This window comes from Pteropus medius, unplaced genomic scaffold (genome assembly GCF_902729225.1).
Source record: "Pteropus medius unplaced genomic scaffold, Ma_sr-lr_union100, whole genome shotgun sequence".
In the NCBI taxonomy this organism is placed as follows: Eukaryota; Metazoa; Chordata; class Mammalia; order Chiroptera; family Pteropodidae; genus Pteropus; species Pteropus medius.
In genome coordinates, this window is record NW_024346667.1 from 16828792 (window position 1) to 16854074 (window position 25283).

Consider the following 25283-nt stretch of genomic DNA (forward strand, 5'->3'; position numbering starts at 1 on the left):
TGTTTGTTTCTTTTCCCCAAAAGTTGGAGAGAATAAATAGGGCCAGGGAACAAGGATGGAGAAATGTGCTAAGTGCTGGTGGAAGTGGTGAAGTAAAGGTAGGCATTCGAAACCAATATAGTTACACTGCTACCATTTTTTCCTCTAGTGTCACCTTGCTTTTTAAAATCTATATAATTGGCTTTTTTTTTTTTTTTTGGTGTACATTTACTTTTTACTTAGAATTCTACAGCATCTATTACGAATTCCTAGTTTTTCGGCGTGTATTTGATATATAACTTGCATTGATAACTAATATGTGACACTGTTAAAATTACTTTAAAAGTTTGATGAGAAGGCTGTGATATACCATTTCTGCCAGAGGAATCACTTTAAAATCAAATACAATTTGTCACATCTCTTCCTTAAATCTTTTTGTAGCTTCACATAGCATTAAAGATAAAGTTTTCAGAAGACCTATATTAATCTGGCCCCTGCCAGTCTCTCCAAGCTCATCTCCATCCATTCCCTACCACACATTGTATGCTGTAGTTATGTCAAACTAAAGACCATACTGTAGTTTCCTTACTGTGTGTAGTCTGATGAATCTCTTTGTCTTTGTATTGTTTCTCTCTTTTTCTTTTTGATAGTACCTTCTCCCTCTTCACTCTCACTTTCATCTCCAACCTTAAATAACCAACTACCTAACTAACCATTAATTGGTTATTAAAAGCAATTACCTAGCTAACCATTTATGTAGATATGGTAATTCAGACTTTTGGATAGAACCAGACTATATAACCTTAGGTAAATTATTTAACTTTTCTGAGACTTACTTCTTCATTTAAAAAAAAAAAGAAAAATTTCAAGAACAGTGCCTAGAGCTTAACTAGGGTAACTTCCTATTCCTTTCTGTGTTCTGCCAATCTTTACCTTGCATTTCCTCTTTTGCTCTTGTAGCATTCTTTAGTACTTGTGGGAGGCTGAATTCTGAGGTGGCCCCCCCCAAATTTCTGACCCCTGGTGTACATACCTTGTATTATTGCCTCCTCTTAAGTGTTGATGGAGCCTGTGAATATGGTGGTAAAGCAGCTCCTTGATTAGATTATGTTATATAGCAAATGGTGATGGGACCGTTACTCCTGCGATTATGTTAACATTTTATAAGACGCCCTTATGGCAGGCTGGAAAGGGAGAAGAATGTCAGAGATATGCTTCTGCTGGTCTGGAAAAAAGCAAACATTCATGTGGCAAGGAGATATGGGTGCCTTCTAGGAGTTGACAGTGATCTCTGGCCATCAACTAGCAAAAAAATGGTGATCTTAGCCATTACAGCCCCAAGGAAAGGAATTCTGCCAAAAACCAGTGAGCTTGGGAGAGGACCTGAACCTCAGATGAGAAATGCAACTTTCTGGATTTCTGCCTGGTGAGATCCTGAGCAGGGTACCCAGTTAACCGTACCCAGACTCCACAGCCAGGGAAACTGTGACCTAATATTGTCTTAAGCTAAATCTGTAGTAATTTGTCACATAGCAATACAAATGAACACACTGTTATTATTTATTATAATTTTGATTTGTACCATACAGTCAACTATTAGTCAGCATGTCTTAAAACTGAATTCTCTTGACCCATACTCATTAAACTTGATAATTTAGGTGCCCGATAGGTATTTGTGAAGTTGAATTGATTGCCACTCTTGTTTCTTTTCTCCAAAAGTTATGATTTGAATAAAGGTTTGCTTTGTCTGTTTTATGTAGACATATGTTCTATCCTGGCTTTCTTGATTAATTTCTTGATGCTCAAATTTTTTATGTTACATATCAGTAATTTAGTAAGAGTCGCTTTTTCTAATTGTATATTAATATAGACCCACACAGTTTTTAGTAATACAATTTTATCTTAAAATTATACTTTCCTATTTTTATACTGTATTATCTGCTTTACTATGAAATAGAACTTATTACCTTCTAAATGATAAGGAGTGACTCAGACAGATTTTAGCCCATTCTAAAATAACTAACCCCATATCTTATCTGATTGGAAAATAAAAACTTACTAATTAAAGTGTAGGCCCTCAGATCTTGTCAGACATTTTATATCAAGTCCATGATTAGTGTTGAGAATTTGATTATTTTTCTTCTCCTTTTGCATGTATCTTCCATGCAATAAAATCTTCTTTTTCCTGTGATGTCTAAAGCTGTGTTCAATCCTAAAGTCCAGTTTTATCAATGTTGTTTGATAAATAATTGATACAGTTTTTCAACAGTGTTAGATATAATGTACTTAACAGATTTCTGCTTTATTTATAAATTCTATAATGCTTTCATTGAGCATTAATTAAACCATTCATTTCCCATGACTGAAATCAAATTCTATGTTAGTTTCTATACTTATTCCCCATAGAGGTTAAAATATTTAACTACCTAAGCTGTTTTATTTCTGTACAGTTGTTAAGGACTTGGAGGCTCAGTATAATGTGAATTAATTTAAGGAGATCCCCCAAACAAAGATGCAACAAAAACTAAATATTAATGGAAATATTTCAAAATTAATACTATTATTACATACTTAAATAATATGACATTATTCGCAGTATAAATAACCAACTGTCTTTGATTATTTAGTATCTGCAAAATCTGGAAATTTTTTGCTTTATTTATTTTTGATGTGTCACTTATATGTGTTTTTAGAAATATTATGAAATATTCCATGTGTATAGTTTGATCATGTGGTGATCATAATATGTAAGAGGCATATCTATTGTTTGAAAATATATTGGAATACTATTCGGCAATAAAAAGAAATAGATGTTAATACATGCAACAACATGGAGCAATCAAGACATTATACTGAGGGGAAGAAGCCAGACACAAGAGTACATATTGTATGATTCCATTTATATGAAATTATAACAATGGCAAATCCAATCTGTATAATATAGCAGATCAGTGGTTGCTGGAGTGATGGAGCATTGACTACAAAGGAATATGAGGGAACTTTCTGGAGTGATGGATATGTTTTTGATTATGATAGTGAATACACGAGTATATATATTAGAACTCAACAACCTATGCTTGTGATTGGTGAATAAGGTGATTTTTAAAAGATCATATTGCTTCAGTATTCTGGTTTAGTATTTTCAACATTATGTCGAGTACAGGAATCTTCAGAGGTGTTTTTATACTTTTGTTTTTGTTCATGAGAAACATTTGAACACTCAAATTCAAGTTAAGAAAATATTAGCACCAGACTAAATTCAGAGTAAACTTTCTCATAGGAGATGTGACTACCTTTTATCAGATCTGATTCTTGCCTTGAGATGCACATTTTGAAGGGGTGTGTGTGTGTGTGTGTGTGTGTGTGACCTTGAAAGAGTTTCCTGCCTAATTAATTATTTTACGTGTTTCTAGTAACTTTTCATCTCTTGCCATTCAAGCAACTGTGATCAGTCATCTTTTTTTTATCTTGAGTTGATTTTTTTTTAAATCATTCTTTCTTATAATACTGTGTGCAACTGTTTCAAGATGTTAACACAAATTTTATTTCCTTGAGTACACTAAAAATTTTTTTTATATATATGTATATATATATATAGTATCTTTTATATGTACATACATATAGTACATATATGTACAGATAGATAGATAGATAGGTAGGTAGTATCTTTTCTTAGCCAGACTTCTTTGTTTCTTAAGTTGTTATCACTTAGAAGCTCTTCTTCCTTTAAGTCAGTCTTCTGGCTTCTGTTCTCATCATTTCACAAAAAAACAGGCTTTTTGAACACTACCCCTCAACTTTAGTCCTATCAGTTTGTCTTATTTTCGGTGCTTTGACCTTTGCATGTGAGATCATCGATTTCCTCATCTCATTGAAATTCTTCCACCATGACTTCTGTAACGTTATACACTTATTTCGTTTTAACTCTTACCCTTTTCTGACATCTCTAATTTCTACATGTGAGTTTTCTATGCACTTGAGTTCGTATGTCTCTGAGGTTGTATCCTTATTATGTCTTTGCCTTTATCCTTTGTCATTCCCTCGGAGAACCCACTACTCCCTTCAGCATTCTAGGCTTCTTGGCTTGGTGTCAGGGCAACAAGCCTTCTAATTCTTCTACCTTATTCTCTCATTTAGTCCTGCTTATCTTGCATAATTTGACTTATTAACCTTCTTAAAAACTCTTTTGGTATGCTATTCCTACTAGAAAGTTTATAAATGCTTTATTTCTGTTGTTTATTATAAATACCCAGGCTTGATAGCTGTTACTTACACCAATATTTTATGACCAAGCTTAATGGTTCCTATTTGCCTTCCTTCCAATTATATTAATCTTTCTTCCTCCCTCTACTGGCAACACCCAAATATATACTTAAATTGCTTATTTTTGCTTTAATACCCTGGCTCATAGTTAATCATTTAATCTTTGTTTTTTACATTTCTTTCTTTAGTGCTTTTTTAAAAAATTTATCTTTAGGGATTTTTACTTCTGGAAATTTTTTTCTGTTTTGTGAATTTGCTCAGTACTTACTGCTTTAGAATGTGCCTATTACCATTCATTTGTCACAGGCATGAAATTTTTTTCTAGTTTTGTGCTTTGTTTTCCAAGCTGTTTGTAAGCTGCTTAAGGATAGATATGTTTTGCTGCTTTATTTACACCTAGAGTATGTTTCAATGATGTTTATCTCTTCATTGCTTGTTGAAAGATTTGGAGTATATTAAATATCATATGCAGATGGTTTTGTTAAATAGAGCTTTGAGCGATACAAAAGTGACCTCTGTTTTACTTAAAAGTGATACATATTTAAACTTAATAGAATGGCATCACATAAAATGTATATTAGAAACTTGTTTCAAAACCTGCTAAGACCAGATATTTCCATATTTACATGATTTAAGTGACATTTTATATTTTTGTTTGTTACATTCAATTATGCTTTATTGTTAGTAACAACATATACTATTTTGATTATTAATGGTTATAATATAGTAGGGAGACATTTTGCTTTAGGCTATATGTTTATCAATATATTCAACTTTAATTGCTTTTTAAACGTCAAGTGTTGAAATTTTTTCTTTCAAGTAGTACAGGTCTTTTAGGCATTATGAGATAAACATGTGAGAGCTCTTTGTTTAATTCCTAGGCTACCTTTTTTGGCGGTGGAGGGGCTGTGGCTCCATCATTTCCTTCTCGAGGACAATATGAACATTATCATGCTATTTTTGATCAAATGCAGCGACAAAGAGCAGAAGATAATGAAGCTAAATGGAAAGGAGAAATACGTGGCCGAAGACTTCCAGAGAGGTATGGACATGTTCTGCAGAAGTTATTTATGCTTTGCTTCAGAGAAAGTAACAAAAGTTATTGTGCATATTTATCTACAGAGGAATTTCACCTGGAATATATCCAGGATTACCTAATGGGGTAGCAGGTCATCACTATTTCCAGGATGCCGATGCTGTTAGAAAAACTTTGAAAAGATTGAGGGCTCTGCCTAAACAACCCAATGAAAACAGGTTGGACTGTGATGATCTGTAAATTTATCCTTGTGTATAATTTTGTCCTATGTCATGTCTAGCTCAGTATCTACACTCTGTTTTCTCCATTGATTACATAGACTATTTGTGCAAATTTGGCCCTTGATTAAATGTAACAAAAATATAGCTCTTCAGTTTAGCCAAATTTTTATATCTTATATGTGATAGTCTGAATGCACTATTTAAAGGAACGTGTGATAACTTTGAGCTAACATAGTTTTAATAACTTCATCATCCAGTTTCTTTAAATAAATCAGAATATGTTTAAAGGGAATCACACTTTATGGAGAACTACAAAGCATGCTTCTTTGTTTTCCTTTTCCTCGTCACCTAGAACCCTTTTCTGTCTATTTTGATTTGTTTTCTCTTCACATACATCTCTAAATCATGGTTCTCTATGGTCCCGTTCATCAGAATTTTTCTTTTCTTCCATCGCATTCATTTGGTATGATAGCTATCAATAGTTTTAATTTGCATAATTCCTTTTTTCTTAAATATGCATACACGTTTTCTTAGACATTCCCCTTTCTTCTGTAAAACGTTCTGGTTATCAGAATATCATTTTGTGAAAGTTTAGTTGCATTGCCTTTTCCTTGTCATTTTAAAGGGAATACTTTTGAGTATGATAAAAATCTTTATGATCCCCCCAATTATAAAAGATGATCAAAAGGTATTTGAGCAGAAGTAAATAATTGAGTTGAATATAAATTAGCATTATTAATTATACACAGTTGCCTGAAGTGTTAAGCTAATTGTTTATTTTCTCCATTTTTGAGAAAGGAAGGCTATACAGACTCACACATATCCATACTTTTATGAGATGGCAAAGCAAATTTATGTGTGGTTTTTACCTTCTGGTGTTATTGATCTTTGTAGTAAATAATTGGTTTGGCCTTATTTTGTTTTATTTTAATCAAATCTAAAATGAGTATAGTATGAAGAAAATAGGAAAACTGTTATGTTTTTTCCTATTGTTCATCTTCCAGAATGTTTCTTAGTTCTTCACACCTAGAATGACAAATAATGGACTGCTTTGGGCCATTTACATTAATCTCCTATTATAACCTTGAAATGTTTGCGTAAATTTTTACCTGAATTTCAGATTGTTTTAAATGACTGTGTATCTCAGTTACCTCTTCTACTATACCACACCTTCCTTTCAGTTTTTGAGCATCAGATAGAGTTTCCCTATTTTAATTTTCAGTTTTTAAACTATTTGTGGTTGTAAGATCATTTATCATTTTATTTTTGTCGACTTTGGTGGGCTTAGCAATACTCAAGCATAGTATATACACTTTCTTACGTTGCATTGAAGTTGTTGCTCTTCTTGTTCTGATGATAGATATTATTTATTGAATACTTATTATATACCAAATTGTATTGATTCATCACAGCAACCTTTTGAATTAGATATTACTTTTTAAATAACAATGGAGATTTTAGGACTTACAGAGATTTAAAACTTGTGCATGGTCAGGCAGCTAGTAAGTGATAGACCTGGGATTTAAACTAAGTCTATCTGACTGTAGAGTTCAGCTCCTTAAATACTCTGTTAGGAAGATTTCTCAGCTTCTTGAGATAGTACTAGTGAACAGGCTAATAAGTTATTGATTTAGTTGGTTATAAAATTTTAAAATATTGGGTACTTTAAGAATTAAACATGATACTAGATGCTGAATGAACTTTTATATACAGTTGGCCCTTGAATAACACAGGTTTGAACTCTGTGGGTCCACTTATATGTGGACTTTTTTCAATAAATACAGTAGCCCTGTGTATCCCTAGGTTTTGCATCTGTGTATTCAACCAACCTTTAGTCAAAAACAGTATTTCCAGTCTGCATTTGGGAATCCACGAATGTGGAGGGCTGACTGGATGCATTGTCTTATGCCATTTGATAGAAGAAACTGGAGCATCCAGGGATTTTGTTATCTGCAGTGGAGAGAGAGTTCTGGTGGTCTTTGAACCAATCTCCCATGGATACCAAGTGATGACTGTAGTCTATATGTCATTGTCATTCCTGATCAGTTCTCTTCCCTGTTTCAAACTGAATCAGCAAACTAACCTATAGTTATCTAACACTTTCACATTCTCTTTTCCTCCTATTTTGGATCACCCACATTTGCCTCTTCCTTATTTATGGTATTATTTTTTCTCTTCTCTTCTAATCAGGAACTCTGGCCAGTTCAACTTTATTTATATCCATATCTTAACTCACCTCTTCAGTTAGCTTTTTTTTTTAAGACTTTATTTTTTTTATAGCAGTTTTAGGTTCACAGCAAACTTGAGTGAGAAAGTACAGAGATATCCCATATATTATCCCTGTCCAAAATCATACATAGCCTTCTTCATTATCCCCACCAGAGTGGTACGTTTGTTATAACTGGTGAACTTACATTCAATTAGCATTTTAATATTAGAACTTCAGCCATCTAAGACCATTTTATAAAACTATTGAGTGCCTTGTAATATTTGTGTTTTGCAGTGCTTTTGCTTTTCCAAGTCATTTTCTCTATATAATTTCATTTAATTTGTATAAAGCTGACAACAGTTTCATTCTATCAGCTAGACATTATGCCACTTAAACAGAGGAAGAAGCTTAATGAATAAACCCTCTATATCCATTTTTCATCTCATTAACTCTATACTTCCCACCTCTTCTACTTTAAACCATGTCAACTAATTTTTCATTTCTCAGATTATTTCTGCTATCTAGGTGTCTGCCTATGTTTATGTTTTCACCTCTTAAAATAATTTATTTATAATCATCCTTCAAAAATTTTAAATTTCCTTTATCAGAAAAGGGTTTGAGCCATGGATATGAGGTACCCTACCCAAATTTTGCCACTTATTTATGCATTTGTAATAAGAAAAGGAAAGAAAATAATTCCTTTTTTTTCTCTTGTCAAGATGAAAAAAAGTTTGTCTTAGAATAATTATTTTTTTTAACCCATTCTAATGTTTCTGTATTTTACTTTCCAAATTCCTAATTTCTTACTATATATAGGGTTTATGTTTTACTGACTTTAAGTTGTATAGTTTTGGAACTCAAAAATATATTCTGTTTAATTTGCATTAAACAGAATAAGTACATATGAATTAACAATGTTTAATGAAGAGAATGACTCTTAAGAAATAAATCGACTATTTCCTCTTACCCCCATGAGCCTAGCTTGATAGTTTGTACCCACAGTTTAGCACAGTTTTACTACTTGAGAGAGAAATAAAAATATGAGTATGGGTTCTTCTTTTTGATATCTATGAAGTAGTAAACAGAAATGCACGAAAAAAAGAAACAGTTTATAGGGGTTTTTTTTACATATTATAAGAAGTCATAGAATCAAACTAATTTTTTCCTTTATTCTATTAATAAGGTATATTACTCCAATTGATTTTAGTATGTTGAACCGACCAACCTCGCATTCCCAGAACTCTATTTTATACATCTTTATATTTTCGAAGAAGGGAATAAATATTGTCAAATAGTTGGCACTCAGTATTTGTTTAATACAGGAATAAAGAAATAATGTTAAGCAAAAATTGCTACTTGTTTTAAGCTTGTGATTGAAAGCAGCCAGTTATGTAAACCTGCTTATTTAAGCCAGCTTAGGAAAAAGCTGTTCAGTGAAGCAAAACTTAAAGACAATATAAATGAATAGAACAGGTAGTGTTATGTATACATAAATGGTGTGAAAAATCTGTATTTCAAAGCAGTTATACTATGAACAGGTTTTTAGTAACATAATTTTGTGCAACTGTTGTATTAACATGTTAATTGGAGGTTCAGACTGACAGACATTGGACATAATATCTTAGGATGGGAAATCTAGCACATGCTACTTCTATAAAGGTTAGAGAAGGAAGTCGATACAATCAGGACACACAGCAGAGAGATTGGAATTTTATCTAATTATAGATGGTGGTGTAAGCTTCTAGGACCCTCCAAAAGAGCCTTACCATTAGACATATAGTTACAGATGACATATCTGAGCATTGTACCCTCTGAAAGTTTGTCTGCCCTTTTCAGACCCAGCTTTATATAAATGGGGCTCTAACAGATCAGAATATAGCCTTGCTTGGATATATGAAGGACATATGTTACATCCAGTCCAGATGTACTTTATTAATCTCAGAATTATGCAGTACAGAATATGACTAGTTGAGGATAGCACATGTGCACTACCGAGGCATAAACAAATTTCTTGTTCATTATCCTTGATTTACTCAAGCTACCATGGCTTGACTGGAATGCATTTCTGAATTTGGTGATGTGAACTAGATTCAGATTTAGCTACCTAGACGTATCTGTGAGTTATATAAAAAGCTCTTAACCAGCTATAGAGATTTATCTAATCCTAGAAAATTCCAATGATGGAAATTTAACAAGAATTTTTTAAGTGTCACATAAGGTAAAGGTAAATAAACCTTAGGGCACAATCATTCATAGCTTTGTGGTGAAATAGATTTTAAGTTTTTACAGCTTAATTTCCTTTCTAAAATATTTTTATGTCCCAGTTAGTGGTTAGTAAAACATGTAAAAGAAATGATTGAGACATAAAAATAGGAAGTGTTTAAACCTACTGGAAGACAAAAGGCATTTATTTCATGTATTTTTTAGAGCACAGCTTAGGTCCGAAAGAAGGGCTGTAAGAAATCTGTGTGCCTTAGTAGCCAAAATCCAAGTAGAAGCAGAGGCAGTAACTTGCTCATCTTTGTTCTTTACCTCCAAAATTAACTGCAGTTGATACTATACTATGAGTTCTGTGATTACTGGGGCTGGCTTGTATTTATTTTTGTGTCTCCTATACTTAGTGTGTTAATAGGACCAATATATGTAAAGATGTTCAATAAAAGTTTGTTATTAATATTTTTTACTTTTAGTCTAGAATCACATTTACGTCCGTTCATAATTGTCAGTGAAAGATACAGAAATATAACTGGAAAAGATTAAAAGAAGTAATTGAGCTATTAATTTTCACCTAATGTATCTATTTTACTTTTTAATAGTTTTAATATTCAAGGAATTCAGACATTGCTTTTTACTGTAATTTTGAAATTTCACGAACTTTTTGTTTTGTTCATTTTTGAAATTGCTCTTATACTGCTTTAATTTTACTTCAATACTGATTAAAGAAGAATCTTAGATATATTTTATACAAAGTTCTGAAATAAGCTTAACTCCTTGGAAGCTATTGAGATTCTTCTGTAATTTAGTCTAAAATAATTTTATGTATCTATAAGTATAATAGAGTAAATAAATGTATGGGTAACCTTCTTGTTCAGATTGGAATAGAAGCATAGATTTTACTAGTATTTAAAATAGCAAAGAATTTGATTTAGGTAGTAAATACTAGTATATATGTAGGTAATTCTTTATTCCAGAGGAATATTTTATTTCATATCAGCCTTCTTATTCTGTAACAAAGAAAGTATTTAGAATAAGTATAATTTGTAACTTTTTAGAATATTTAATGTTCAAAATTTCTGACTTTGCTCTTTTCCACATTACTTAGGCAAAAGGGGCAGCTAGCTATGGAAAGAGCTAAACAAGTGGAAGAATTCTTACAGCGAAAACAGGAAGCGAGGCAGAACAAAGCTCGAGCCGAAGGGCACATGGTATGATTTTTTTTTTTTTTTTGAGGTTTTTGAACATAATTGTATTCAAAGCAAAGGTCTGGAATAAGGTAGGTATAAGTGAAAAGAACTGTAATCTTTTCCAAACATTTACTCTAAACATTTAGAGTATAAAATTGTGATGTATTTTGACTTATTTAAACCCTCTTCTGCTATATCTTTTATATCAAGGGTAAAATTTTCTTGTTGGTTTTGTTCATTGGAAGTAAGTCCACAGCTGTATCTTTCCTTTAAAAAAGTTGGAGTAGGTATGGCAATCAAGATATTTATATTGCATAAATAAGTTCCTACATTGCTCATTCTCCCCACCTCCCACCCCATATGCTTTTGGTTTTTAAATGCTTTTAAGTAGCAGAGAATTTAAAGAAAAATGAGAAATAAACATTTGGATAAATATATGAGTAATTACACATTTACTTTAAAGCAAATTAGAAACAAAGTGTGTATTAAAGCCTCTAATTATGCCAGTTAACTAAATTAAGTCACGTATCCAAGAAAATATTAACAGTTTTTAGATAATCATTTCAATAATTAAAACTCTTAATAGTTTTGACTTATAGAAGTGCACAACTGCTTTTTGACCTTTTGTCCACAGAACAACTGATATTTTTTTCTATTAGCTCAGCACCGCATAAAGCATCGTGCTCACATAGGAAATAGGTCAATTATGTGGTAATATATTTTGATTAGACTTATATCTACACAAGTTCATAAGTGATATCTTTGTGAGTTAATGTAATTATTACAATTTAGGATATTTTTTTCTTTGAAATAATGTCATAGAAAGATGGCTAGATTTTTTAATGGTTACCCTTTATATTTTTAACACAGATCAGTTTTTACTTTTCTAAATCTGGAATTAATCTGTGTTTGTATCCTTCCTGTAGATAGTAGAAAACCTCCGGCATTCTCCTTTAACTCATACCTCCCATGTTAATAGCATCTGGAATTTTAGTTATAGATTTTAATTTAACTTATTTTAAAGCAATTACTAGAATTATCAAGATTTATAGATTTCTTTCCTCATCATTATTCCTTACATCATACTAATTTCTCCTCAGTTTATTTTCCTTCATGCTGGAGAATACTTTCTGGTAATCCTTTTGGAGAGAAACATTCCAAAATTTTCTGGGAAATGTCCATATTGTCCTTGCTGTTAAATGATAATATGTAGTGGTGGTGTGTTGGCAAATTTGCTTAGCATTTGTATGTCTGAAAAAGCATTTTGCTTTTTTCGAAAAATTTTTTCTGGGTATAGTATTATAGGTTGAAAGTTGTTTTTTTTCTTTCAGTGCTTAAATGATACGTCTCCACTTATCTCCTGGTATGTCTGTTCCTGACAAGAAATCTGCCGTCATTCTTATCTTTTTCCTCTATATATCATTTTTTTTCTCTGATAGCTTTTAACTTTGTTTCTAACATTATTTTTTCATTGCTAAAAGTGATTTGATTACTCTGTACTTGGTGTAGTCTTCTTTGTGTTTATTTTGGAGTTCTTTGAGCTTCTCAGATCTGAAGGTTTATAATTTTTATCAAATTTATAAAATTTCAGCCATTATTTCTTCAAAAAGTGTTCTTTTGTTCTCCTCTCTCTTTTTCCTTCTAGGATGTTCAGCACACATATATTAGGCCATGTGATGCTCCCTCAACAGCTAACTAATGTTCTGTTTGTTTATTTTTAGTCTTTTTTCTGTGTTAAAGTTTATTTAGATCATCTTTATACTTTCAAACTTTCTCTTTATAATACTTATGCTTTTCTCTACCTTCTTAAACATATGGAATATAATTATAACAGCTGTTTTAATGACCTTATCTACTAATTCTGGTATCTTTGTCATTTCTGAATCTGTGTTTGCCGATTGATTTTTCTCCTCAATTGGGTCATCTTTTTTTGCTTCTTTATATACCTGGTAATTAGTAATTGGATACCAGGCATTGTGGATTTTATTTTATTTTTTTTGGCAGGGGGCGAGGAGGGGTAATTAAATATGTCAGATTTTTATTCTGGGATGCAGTTTTAAGTTACTTGGAAATAGTTTGAGTCTTTCAAGGCCTACTTTTAAGCTTTACTAGGCAGGTCCAGAATAGCCTTTAGCCTAGAACTAATTTGGCCCATTGCTGAGGCAGTACCTGTTGATATGGAAGTCTTTCTACCATGACTATTGGAAGAATGAAATATCCCTAGCCCTAAGTGATCCTGAGGTATTTTTGATATTATGCTGCTTGTTACTCATCAGGAGACTCAGAGAAAACACTCAGTGGATACCCTCTACTATACTATCTATGCAACTCTCCTTTGGTACTTCGTCCTACAAATTTTAGTGATCTTCAACTTCCCAAGCTCTGATTGCTGTTTTCTGAGCTCAGGGAAACTGCTCAGTTCTGTTTGGGGACCCATGCTACACACTGGAAACTCTTTCCAGGCAGTAAGTTGGACAGTTACTGGGCTGACCTCACTTGTTACTATCTCTCAAAGATCACTGTCCTGTGCTGCCTGTTGTCTAGTGTTTGATAAACCATTGTTTCATTTATTTTATCCAGACTTTTAGTTGTTCAAGGTAGGAGAGTAGATCTAGTCCCAGTTACTCCATCATGGCTACAGTTGAAAATTTTAAATAATAACTTGGCTGGATAAAGAAATATAAGTTTGAAATTCTTTTCCATACCACTGTGAAGATACTGCCTTATCTTCTTTTTCTGATACTAATAAGACATGCGATGTTCTGATTAATGTTTCTTTCTAAGGGATTTTTATTTTCTCTCTGATAGCTTTTAGGACTATTTTTCTATCCTTGATGTTCTGAAAATTTCACTTGAATATTTCTCAGGGTTTTTTTATTGACTTAACTCAGGCTCTAACTGGATACTTTGAACATGAGTACTTATCTTCAGTTTTGGTATATTCTCAATATTTCTTCAAACACTGCTGCTGCTTTTTCTCCTTAAGAGAACTCCACTAGACAGATTGAAACCTCTGCATCAAATGTCCTTCTTTCTGTACTCTTACATCATTCTTTTTTAATCTTCTTTTTTACTGTTCCGAAGGATTCCTAGGCCTGAATTTCAGCTCACTAATATATTCGTTTTTGTCTACTCTGTTGCTGATCAGCCCATGTAATGAGTTTCTTGTAATTTTAGAAACTTGTATCTTCATGTCCATCAATTCTAGTTATTTTTCCCCTAAAACTCCTTGATCGTGTTCTCATTTCTCTGATACCAAAGTTATTGTAAAATCTTGTTCTTAGTGTGCTATTGCTTATGTTACCTCGGTTTCTTCCATTTTTAACTGTTATCTATTTCATAGTGTTGGCATTCCTCAACTGTTTGGTGTTCTTGATGATGTGTTTATGTTTGGGAGTGTCTATTTTATTATTCATTGCCTTTGTTTGATCACTCGACAAAATGGGAGACAGGTCTCTACCGATCTGTCCCTCTGTACCATTTTCAGTGAGAGTAGAGGATGGCTAGGACATATTGCTATTCTGCCAAGCAAATACCTTGAGACCTTATTTTCTGAACTTACAAGTTTCTCATTTTTCCTAGGTAGTACCAGTTATCCAGATCATTGGCCTATCTTTTCACTCTTAAGTTCTTTCTTATCTCTTCTATTGAAGGGAACTGACTCTGCTTTGTAGAGATAGATAGCGTGCTGGAGGTGACCCTCTTATTGTAACCACTGTTGTTTGCTATTAGGCCTTCTTATGCTCTTAGCTTCCACCATGCCTTAGAATGTGCTTTGTGTTGCTCATGCCTTCTGTGGTATTTGTCTTTCTGACATGCTTTTGCTTGTAAAGCTTCTTACTTTAAACTGATTTTGTGTACTTATCTCTGGATTTCTTCTGTTCTTGAGACTACCAAGAGCTTTGCTTGTTCTTGAGTGCTGATATGTATTCATTTAAAATGACCACTTCTCTATTCTAGGATTTTGTAAGAGGATAGGCTACAGTGTCACTCTGCCATCTTGCAATCAGAAATTAGTATTTTCATTTCGTTGTGTTATCATTCAAAAAAATATGCAGTACAGATCAGCAGTGCATCTTGACAGTGATTTTTTATGAGTTTCCAAGATTAATTTTGTTAAACTATGTAGAATTTCTTTATTCCCTAGATGACTAAATGTATACATAAAACTTTGCTTTAGAAAGATGTGGCTAAAGTGAAGAATTTCTGTTTTTTAGTATATTTGGGTATGTGCATCATATATTACTTGTTTTATTCACTATATAACAAATTACCATAAATTTAGTGGCTTAAAGCAACACAAATTTATTGCTCACAGTTTCTGTGGGTCAAGAATCTGGCAAGTTTTAACTGGGTCTTCTGTTGGTGGTCTCATAAAGCTGAACTCAAGGTATCCTCATCTGCAGGCTCAACCAGGGCAAGATCTTCTTCAGTGCTTCTTCAGAGTGTTAGTAGGATTCACTTCCTTGCTGCTGTAGGACTAAGGTCTCTGTTGTCTGACTAGCTTTTGACTGGGACCACTCTAAATTCTGAGGCCACTCTTAGGTCTTTGCAGGTGGCCTCTTTTATGTCAGCAACAAAGAACTTTCCATGTATCAAATTCCTCTCATGTTTCAAACTCCTGACTATAACTTTTCAACCAGCAAGAGAAAACTCTGCTTTTAAAAAGCTCATGTGATTTGGTCAGGCCCACTGGAAAATCCCATTATTTTAATGTCAGTCATCCCATTTAACATAACATAATTATGGGGGGTCAAATCCATCTTATCTACAGTCCTGGGGATTATGAAGGGTTTGTAAACATGTTGAATGTGGACGAATGGCAAGAAACTTTGGGAGTCTTCTTAAAATTCTGCCTACCACCCTCCCTTTGTCTATAATTCTAGGGACTACATTTAGGGACAGTAGACTAGGCAAGGTGAAAGAGCTACTTTTAAGTGCTGTCTGTAGCAACATACATGATAGTGGAACATACCCAGGTCTCCAAACAAGAACTTTTTTAAAAAATTGGTTTTATTAAGATATGATATGATACAATGAAATTCATCAACGTTAAGTATATGTCACAATATGATTGACAAATGTATATAGTAATTTAACCACTGCTACAATCATGGAATAGCACTATTCCATCATTTCTTAAATTTCCTTGTCTCACCACAAGAAAAAAAAACATTTGTAACTATGTGAGATGATGCATATTAACTAAACTTACAGTGTTAATCATTTCTTGACATATACATGTACTCTAAAACCTTAAACTAATACAATGTCGTATGTCAATTATATATCAATAAAATTGGGAGGAATTCCTTGCACCCCTTTACAATCAGTCTGCCACTAACTGTAGGCAACAACTGATCTGCTTCCTGTACTAGATAGTGTTATCTTTTCTAGAATTTCATGTAAACTTATCAATCATACAGTATATAACTTTTTCAGGCTGATGTGTATCAATGTCTGTTCTTTTTTATTCTTGAGTCATATTTCCTTGTATGGATGTATCACAATTTATTTATTCATTTCTCTGTTGATGGATATCTGTGTAGTTTCCAAAAGAGATGTCTTTAAATTCATCAGAATAGCCTGAAAATTAAATTTACTCATTTATATGAATACCGTTATAATTGACTAGCCTATCTTCCCTAGGTAGCCCTTTAACTGAGTAGATATATCCCTCCTTATTATGTGTAACTTAACTAGTGACCATTTTTATATTCAAGCTTCTGAACACTGCTGGGGAAAATTAAAGCTATGATGATTAATATCAGATCAGTATATGGTCTCTGGTTTCTGCCAAGCCGTCAGTCCTACTCAGTAATCTTTTTGTATCTTCATGGTCAAAAGCTTCTCCCATTGCCCACAGTGGGAATTTTCCACAATGATTTTGTCCTTCATTCTCTTTAAAGATAATCATTACTTTACAGAGAAAATTAAGCTTAATAGACTCACATTTCCTCAGCTTTTCTGCCTCCATACTTATAATTTATTCATCATAGTACCCAATCTTTCTTTATTTTCTCCAGTCTCATAGGACATAACTTTCTCTGTTCAAAAGTAATCTTTCTCATTTCATCCAATTTGATAATTAGAATACTGATAATTGTTAACATTCATCATTTATTGGGTGCTTACTAAGTGTCAGGCATAGTTCTAAGTTCTTTGCCTATATTAACTCAGTTAATTCTCACAATAGTGCCCTGAGGTACATTCTGTTTTATTTCCATTTTACATCTTACTGAGGTATAGAGATATTAAATACCTCACACTTTTGTTTCCTTTTCTTCTATGCAGTTCTGTTTACTTAAGGACCTTCAATTGTTTCCTCTCTTTTCTGAACTTTCCTTCTTTACTAGTACCCCCCGATAGCCTATAAATATATTTATGTTTCTCACATTCCTCTGTAGTCACTGTCCTGTCCTTTTCCTCCTCTTTATAACCAGACGCCTCAAATGAATGAAATATCTGCTGTCTCTGGTTGCTTACCTACTATTCAGTTTTCCATTCATGTACACAGCTTATCACCACATAGTCATATTGAAAAACATGTCACCAATATCCATCTTTCCAAATATAATGAATATTTTAAATCTTTAACTTACTTGACCTTTCTGTGACATTTGATCTTATGAGCTACTACTTCAAATTTCTTTATTCTTTACTTCTCTGATTACTATTTCTTAATATCTTCTCTTATAGGATTCTTGTCTTTGTCTCAATCTTTAAATGTCTGTATTTTCTGGAGTTCTATTCTTGGTTATTTTCTCACTGTAAATAATATCTTGGGATGATCTCACTTATTCTACCAGGGACTGATGACTTCAAAACCTTTTTCAGTTACTCAGACTACTCTCCTAACTTTTACCTAGCTGCCTTCTGAACATTGTTCCTAGATGTTGCATTGGCACTTCATTTTTCTAAAAATTTCTTTTTATTTTTAAAATTATTGTACAGGAAGATTTAACTTCATTTTCTTTCCAGTTCTATGAATTTTAACACATACATAAATTCATGTAACCACTGCCACAATCAAGATACAATTTCATCATCCCAAAAACTTTTTATGTTCTTTCTCAGTATAGTCATGCTCTCCCTCAACCCCTAACACCCTGAGAACCGCTGATCTATTCTTCATTACTGTAGCTTTCTCTTTACAAGAATGTCTTACATTATATGTATGTGTACATTTGCATAATGGTTTATAACCTTTTGCAATTAGCTTCTTTCGTTCACCTTAATGATATTCAAGCAAAGTTGTTGCACGTATCAGTAGTTTTTTGGTTGCTTTTATTGGTTAGTAGTAATCCATTGTTTCATGCTACAGAGACTGTCAGACTGAATCTGTCAAAATCCTATATGGAAACAAATATGGTAAACAAAACAGTGGCCTAAGGCTAGAAATGTTCAGTATATATCTCAATTTTTAAGAAAGAAGATGTCAAGGAAAGCAAAAATTATAAGATCATTGCTCTTATTTCCTACACAAAGTGATGCTCAAGGTGATGCCACAAAGATTTCTTCTACCTTATATGGAGCGAGAAATGCCAGATGTTCAAGCTGAATTCAGAAAAAGAAGAGACACTTGAGATCTAATCACAAACATTTGTTGCATACTGGAGTACTCCATACAATTTCAGAAGGTTAGTCTGTGTTTTATAGACTACAATAAAGCTTTTAACTGCCTGGATCTTGAAAAACTATCAGTTGCTCAGAAAGAAAGGGTCTTCCCTTAGCACTTGATTGTCCTAATGCATAACCTGTATTGTGACAGGAAACCACTGTCACAACACAATATGGAGAGACAGAATGGTTTCCTATAGGCAAAAGCGATAGACAGGGGTACATTTTATCTCCCTATTTATTTAATCTATATGCAGAACATATACTATAAACTGGGCTAGACTCAGAGGAAAGAGGAGTGAAAATTGGTAGAGGAAAAATCAATAACTTAAGATCCACAGATGACACCATCTTTCTAGCAGAAAATAACAATGATTGGAAATGACTTCTGATGAAAATGAAAGAAGAACGTGCCAAAGTAGGACTGTATTTGAACATCAAGAAGGCAAAAATCATGTCTACAAAGAAATATACAACTTTAACATAGCCAGTGGAGATATCAAAAAGGTTAAATACTTTGCTTCAGTCATCAGTTCTAATGGAGACTGCAGCCAAAATGAAGAAAAAGCTGAGATGTAGAAGGGCAGCAATGGAAGAATTACTAAGAGCAAAGATATGTCATTAGAGACCAAGGCTGAGATCATCTAGATCCTTGTATTCCCAATTGCTGTGTATGGATATAATAGTTGGACAGTGAAGAAGGCTGAGAGGAAAAAAATTGATTCATTTGAATTATCATGTTGGAGGAAAGCTCTGTGGATACCCTGGACCACCAGAAGGAGGAACAAAGTGAGCCCTAGAGCAAATTAAGCCGGAAACATTGCTGAAGACAAATATAACAAAACAGAAGTTATCCTGTATTGAGCACATCATGAGAAGGCAGGATTCTTTGGAAAAGACAACAATCCTGGGAAAAAATAGAAGGCAGCAGGAAAAGAGAAAGACCAAATATGAGATGGATTGACTCCATAAAAGAGGCCATTTGGTCACTCATTCATAAGGTAGCCAGAAGTCAGAGCCAACTCAATGACTTGTAACAGACAGTATTCCATTGTATGGATATGCTGCAATTAGTTTATTTGTTCATCCGTTGAAGGGCATTGGGTTGTTGAATAGTGCTGCTTTGATCATTCATTTCCAAGTTTTTGTATGAGTGTTTTTATTTTTCTAGGGTAAATACCCAGGAGTGGGTTTGCTTGATCGTATGGTAAGTGTATATTTAACTTGATTTTAAAAAATGTCAATCATTTTTCAAAGAACTTGTACCATTTTGTATTCTTATCAACAATATATGAGAGTTCCATTTGCTTCACAGCCTCATCAGCATTTGGTATTGTCAGTATTTTTTATTTTAGCCTTCTAATCCATGTATAGGGGTATCTTATTGTGGTTTAATTGGCATTTCTCTTAGTGTTAATGATGTGAATAACTTTTCATGTACTTGTCATCCCTATAACCTCTTTAAAGAAGGATCTCTTTAAGTACTTTGTCCATTTGGTGTTTATTGTTTAGCTTTAAGAGTTCGTTATATTTTAGATACAAGTCTTTTATTGGATAAGTGATTTGCCAATTTTTTTTCAAGTTTTCAGCTTGAATTATCATTCTTTTAGTATTTTTTGGAAAGCAAAGGTATTAACTTTGATGAAGTTCAATTTGTCAGTTTTCTTTATGGATTTTGCTTTGGTGTCATGTTTAAGAACTCTGTGCCTATCCAACAGTCACAAAGATTTTCTCCTATTTTTTTCTTTAAAATTTTTTTATAGTTTTACTTTTTACCTTTAGGTTTTTATTATGGTAAAATACACATAATATAAAATTTACTGTCTTAACCATTTTAAAATATATAATTTAGTGGCATTAGTACATTGTCAGTGTTATTTTCCTTTGATATCTGTTTTGCTCTTTTCTAGTCTTTTAAGGTCGAAGCTGAGATAGTAGAGTTGAGACCTTCTTTCTTTACTAATACTGGTATTTCATTCTATAAATTTCCCTCTAAGCCCTGCTTTAGTTCACTCCCACAAATTTTGCTATGTTATGTTTTCATTTTCATTCAGTTCAAAATATATTCTTATTTCTTTTGAAGCATCCTCTTTGGTGCGTATATTACTTAGAAAGTGCATTGTTTAATTTTCAAGTGTTTTCACATTTTCCTATTTTCTGTTATTGTTTTCTTGTTTTATTTTATTATAGTCAGAGAACATACATTGTAGAATTTCATTCAGTCCTTTTATATTTGTTAGGGTTCGTACTTTGGATCTATCTTTCATGAATGTTCTTTATGCACCTGAAAAGAATGTGTATTCTGCTTTTGTTAGATGGAGTATTATATAAGTTGCTATTAGATCCTCTTAATGGATGGCATTTTTCAGTACTTCTTGATCCCTGCTGAAATTCTGTCTATGTTCTGTTTGATACTGGGGTAGGAGTGTCAGAGTCTACAAATATAATTGTGAATTTGTCTATTTATCCTTGCAGTTGTCAAATATTTCCTTTTTTTTTTTTAAGAGTTCATTTAGAGTTTTGAGGGTTGTTTTTGTGGGTGTGTGTGTGTGATTTCTTTTTTTATTTCTTGTATTAGTTTTCTTTTGCAGTATAACAAATTACCACAACCTAGTGGCTTTTAACAACAGACATTTATTACCTATGGTTTTTTTATTACCTGTGGGTTAGAAGTCTTGGCACAGCTTAGCTAGGTCCTCTTCGTAAGGTCTTACTTGGCTGGAGACCCAGTTCAGGAAGGATTTACTTACAAACTCATTCATGTTGGTGAGACAGTTCATTTCCTTCTGGCTTGATGAATGAGGGTCCCAACTACTTGCTGGCTGTTGGCCAGAGGTTTCTCTCAGTTTCTAGAGACTGCCTGAAGTTCCTTGCCACATGGACTTATCTACATGTCTACGTACTTCACTGAGCAAGGGTAGTCTATGGTGGGAGTGTGCTAGCAAAACAGAATGATATATAATATAATATTGCTGAAATTACAGGAATGACATCCTATTACCTTTGCTATATTCTATTGGTTAGAAGCAATCACATCTCCTCCCCACACTCAAAGGATGGGTATTACACAAGGATGTAAATCTTAAGAGGAAGGATCATGGAGGCCACCTTAGAGTCTCTGTGTCACATTCTTGTTAATTTTTTTTTTCTTCTGAAGTGTGCTTTCTTTGATATTAATATAACCATCCCAACTTTCTTTTGGTTAGTGTTTGCATGGTATATCTTTTTTCATCCTTTTACTTTTAATCTACCTGTAATGATTTTTTTTGTAGTGAATCTCTCTTGGTTTGTGTGGATAATTTTAAATCCTTTCTAATAAATTCTGTCTTTTAACTGGTGTGTTTAATGTAATTGTACTAATTACACTAATTCACTTCTTGTTTTTATATATTTTACATTCATAACTATATTATAAAAGAGAGCTATTTTATGCAAAATTGGCAGAGACTTTGGCAGTTTTCCAAAGATCTTTACTTAATTTTTAAAAATTTATTATGGTGACATTGGTTAATGAAAACTTGACCTAATTTTTTAATACCCAAAATATTTTGAAAGACCAACATCATAATTCTTCATAATTTTCTTTTATTCACTTTTCTAATTCTGTTGTATTTGTAGATGATTTTGCATGTGATCTGAGCAATTTTCTAATATCACTGTCATCATCCTCATGAAATCCTTTATCTTTGGCAAGATTTGCAATTTATTTTTGTCAGTCAGTTGGTGTTAAATGTATGTTATATTGTCAGATATTTACAACATCCAACAATCAGGAAGAGATTTACCAACAGAGACTTTGATGTGATGAATGTGAATAGAAACTGGTGTTAAGAGGGAATGGAATAATATGTGGGTACTAATTTTATAATGGTCATTACTGTGTATTTTTGGGCTGTGACAACTTTCGCTTCTCTGCTGAGCTCTTTCTATAGCACACTATAATGATGGATGTAATAACCCTGATTCTTGAAGAAAAATGCATCAACATTAGTAATTTAAGGCAGCACATAATACTTATCTATTGATAAATATTAATATTCATGATTTGTTTGTGCAGTTTGCAAATGTATATACATTTACATAGTGATTTATCCTAATAACCACTCACAGAATTTCCATTTTGCTGATGAAGAGAAGCAATCTTAAAGAGATTGTGACAGATATATTAAACCTAATATGTGTTTTCTAATACTTTTAAAAATCACATTATAAATAAACAAACCTAAACAGTTAAAATTAAGTTCTGAATCTTAAAGATTAATCTTCTGTAATTGGTTAACTGCTGTAGTTAAATGATTTGATCAGTTCATCTTATTAACTGCTTTGGGAAATTCTAATGAATCATAAATTTTTTCTATGGTAAATGAAATCGAAGTCTCTGACCTGTGCATAAGCATTTAGAATTGAAATAAGTTGTAGATTGAATCGTAATTTAAAGAAATCATGGATTTTACAAATGATTTCATATGCTTGTGTAGTAATTCAGAATTTTCCCTGTTTGGGTAACACTGAAATTTTTAAAAATACAGATTAGGGAAGCTAATAAGAAAAGCTTTAGCCCAAGTGGTTTGTTTTTGTCTGAACAGTATTAATAAAAATTAACTAAAGTTACTGAGAATCTAAACCTGACTATAATTCTCTAGAATGAGAATTCTTATTCAAAAGTTACAGGTTTAAAACTGGCTCAGAGTCATTAGCATTTTACTGAAGATCACATAGTATGTCCACAGGCAGGATCCAAGCCAAGCCTTGTGTGTCTGACTTTTAAAATTATGCTTTCAACTGTTTGACTATGCTGCTTGTTCCTTTTTAAATTCTCTGTTAGTATTTGCTTTAATTTAGGTTAAACTTGTAGACCCGATAATTTTGTAGATCAGGGATAGGCAAGCCTTCTCTGTAAAAGGGCAGATAGTAAATATTTTAGGCTTTGCAACCCATATGGTGTCCTGTTGTAACTACTCAACCCTGCCATAGTAGTGAAAGGGTAAACAAGTTGGTGTTGCTGTGTTCTACTAAAACTTTATTTACAGAATCAGACAGCAGACTAGATTTCAGCTGAAGATTATATAGTTTGCTGGCTCTTATTATACAATCTCCTGATCGTAAATTAGTTCTGTAACACTAAATTGCTTCATTTGAAAAGATTATTTTTTCAGTTCTTTAAAAATTATTCCCTTATTATCCTTCTAAAATATAATGGTACATAGAAAAGAATATGCATAATATATGTGTAAATTATGAAGCAAAATAATATACCTAGGAGGTGAAACACTAACAAGAAGTTTAGTCTATATAAGGTCAGTAGGGATTGGCAAATGTTTTTCAGTGAAGGACCAAATAGTAAATAATTCAGGTTTTCAGAGCCATAAGGTGTCTGTCATAACTACTAACTACATTGTAGCACAAAAATAACCATACACACTGTAAATGAATTAACAAGGTTGAGTTCTAATAAAAGTTTATTAATGCACAATGAAATTTGAATTTCATATAATTTTCATGTGGTCATGAAATATTTATTTTCATTTTTTCCACCATTTAAAAATGTAAAAAACTACACTTAGCTTATGGACCATACAAAAACAGGTGGCAGGCTGGATTTGGCAACCCTTGTCCCAACCTATTCTTCTGTTTTCTCTCAGAGGTGACCATTATCCTAAATTTTGAATTTCTCATTTTTGTGGAATCATTTCAATACATTTTTTCTCTTATGTAGATATGCCTATACAATGTATTTTTTTATTTTGCTTATTTTGAGCATTATAAAAATTATATACTGTATATAGATTGGGACTTGCTTTTCTTCTTTCAACATTATTTTTCTAAGATTCTTTCATGTAGTTAAGTATAGCTATATAATATTCTGTTGGTGAATATATCACAATTATTAATTCTCCTGACAGTAGGTATTTAGGTTGGTTCCAGTTCTGCTTTGAACATTTTTGTACATACCTTCTAGTACACATGTACAAGGATTTTTTTTTGTTCTCTGTTTTTTTGCTGCTGTTGTTGAATAATTTAACATAAAAACTTTCAAATTTTATTAAAAAATTTTTTTTAACTTCTGAATTTTATAAAAAATAATGAAGTATTATTTGTCTTGAGAAATGTTACTTAACTCAAATTATTCTGTATTTATAATGGAAAAATGCCTTTAAAAATGATCAGTTACATGGTAAATATTTCATTATTTCATTCATGCATTTATTTAGTATTACACAAACATTTATTGACTCTAATATATTAGATTTTGTGCCAGCAAGAGAATTTAAGATAACCAATAGAGGAGATAGACAATAAACAATTTAATAATAACAACTGTTTGTTGAAAGAGTATAATGTCAGACATTAGGTTAAGCAATTTATGTGCATTTTCTGTTTATTAATCTACTAGGGCTGTTGTAACAAAACACTACAAAGTGGCTTAAGCAACAGAAATTTATTATCTCATAGTTCTGTAGAGTAGCAGTCCGAGATCAACATGTTGATAAGATTGGTTCCTTCTGAGGGCTATGAGGAAGAATCTATCCCATGCCTCCTCCCTGTCTATT

The 25283-nt window shown here is 32.5% G+C and overlaps 1 protein-coding gene across 8 annotated transcripts in view; it reads left to right on the forward strand.

Moving 5' to 3' along the window:
- Positions 1 to 25283, forward strand: part of NEK1 (NIMA related kinase 1) — a 134187-nt gene that overhangs the window by 47896 nt on the left and 61008 nt on the right. For 6 of the 8 annotated variants that reach the window (XM_039876332.1, XM_039876326.1, XM_039876325.1 and 3 more), the window contains 4 exons: positions 24 to 98; positions 5124 to 5284; positions 11031 to 11133; positions 19904 to 19939. In XM_039876332.1, coding sequence (XP_039732266.1) covers positions 24 to 98; positions 5124 to 5284; positions 11031 to 11133; positions 19904 to 19939 — 375 coding nt within the window. The remainder of the gene's footprint in view (positions 1 to 23; positions 99 to 5123; positions 5285 to 11030; positions 11134 to 19903; positions 19940 to 25283) is intronic. The other 2 variants (XM_039876327.1, XM_039876330.1) reach the window with 1 other exon arrangement.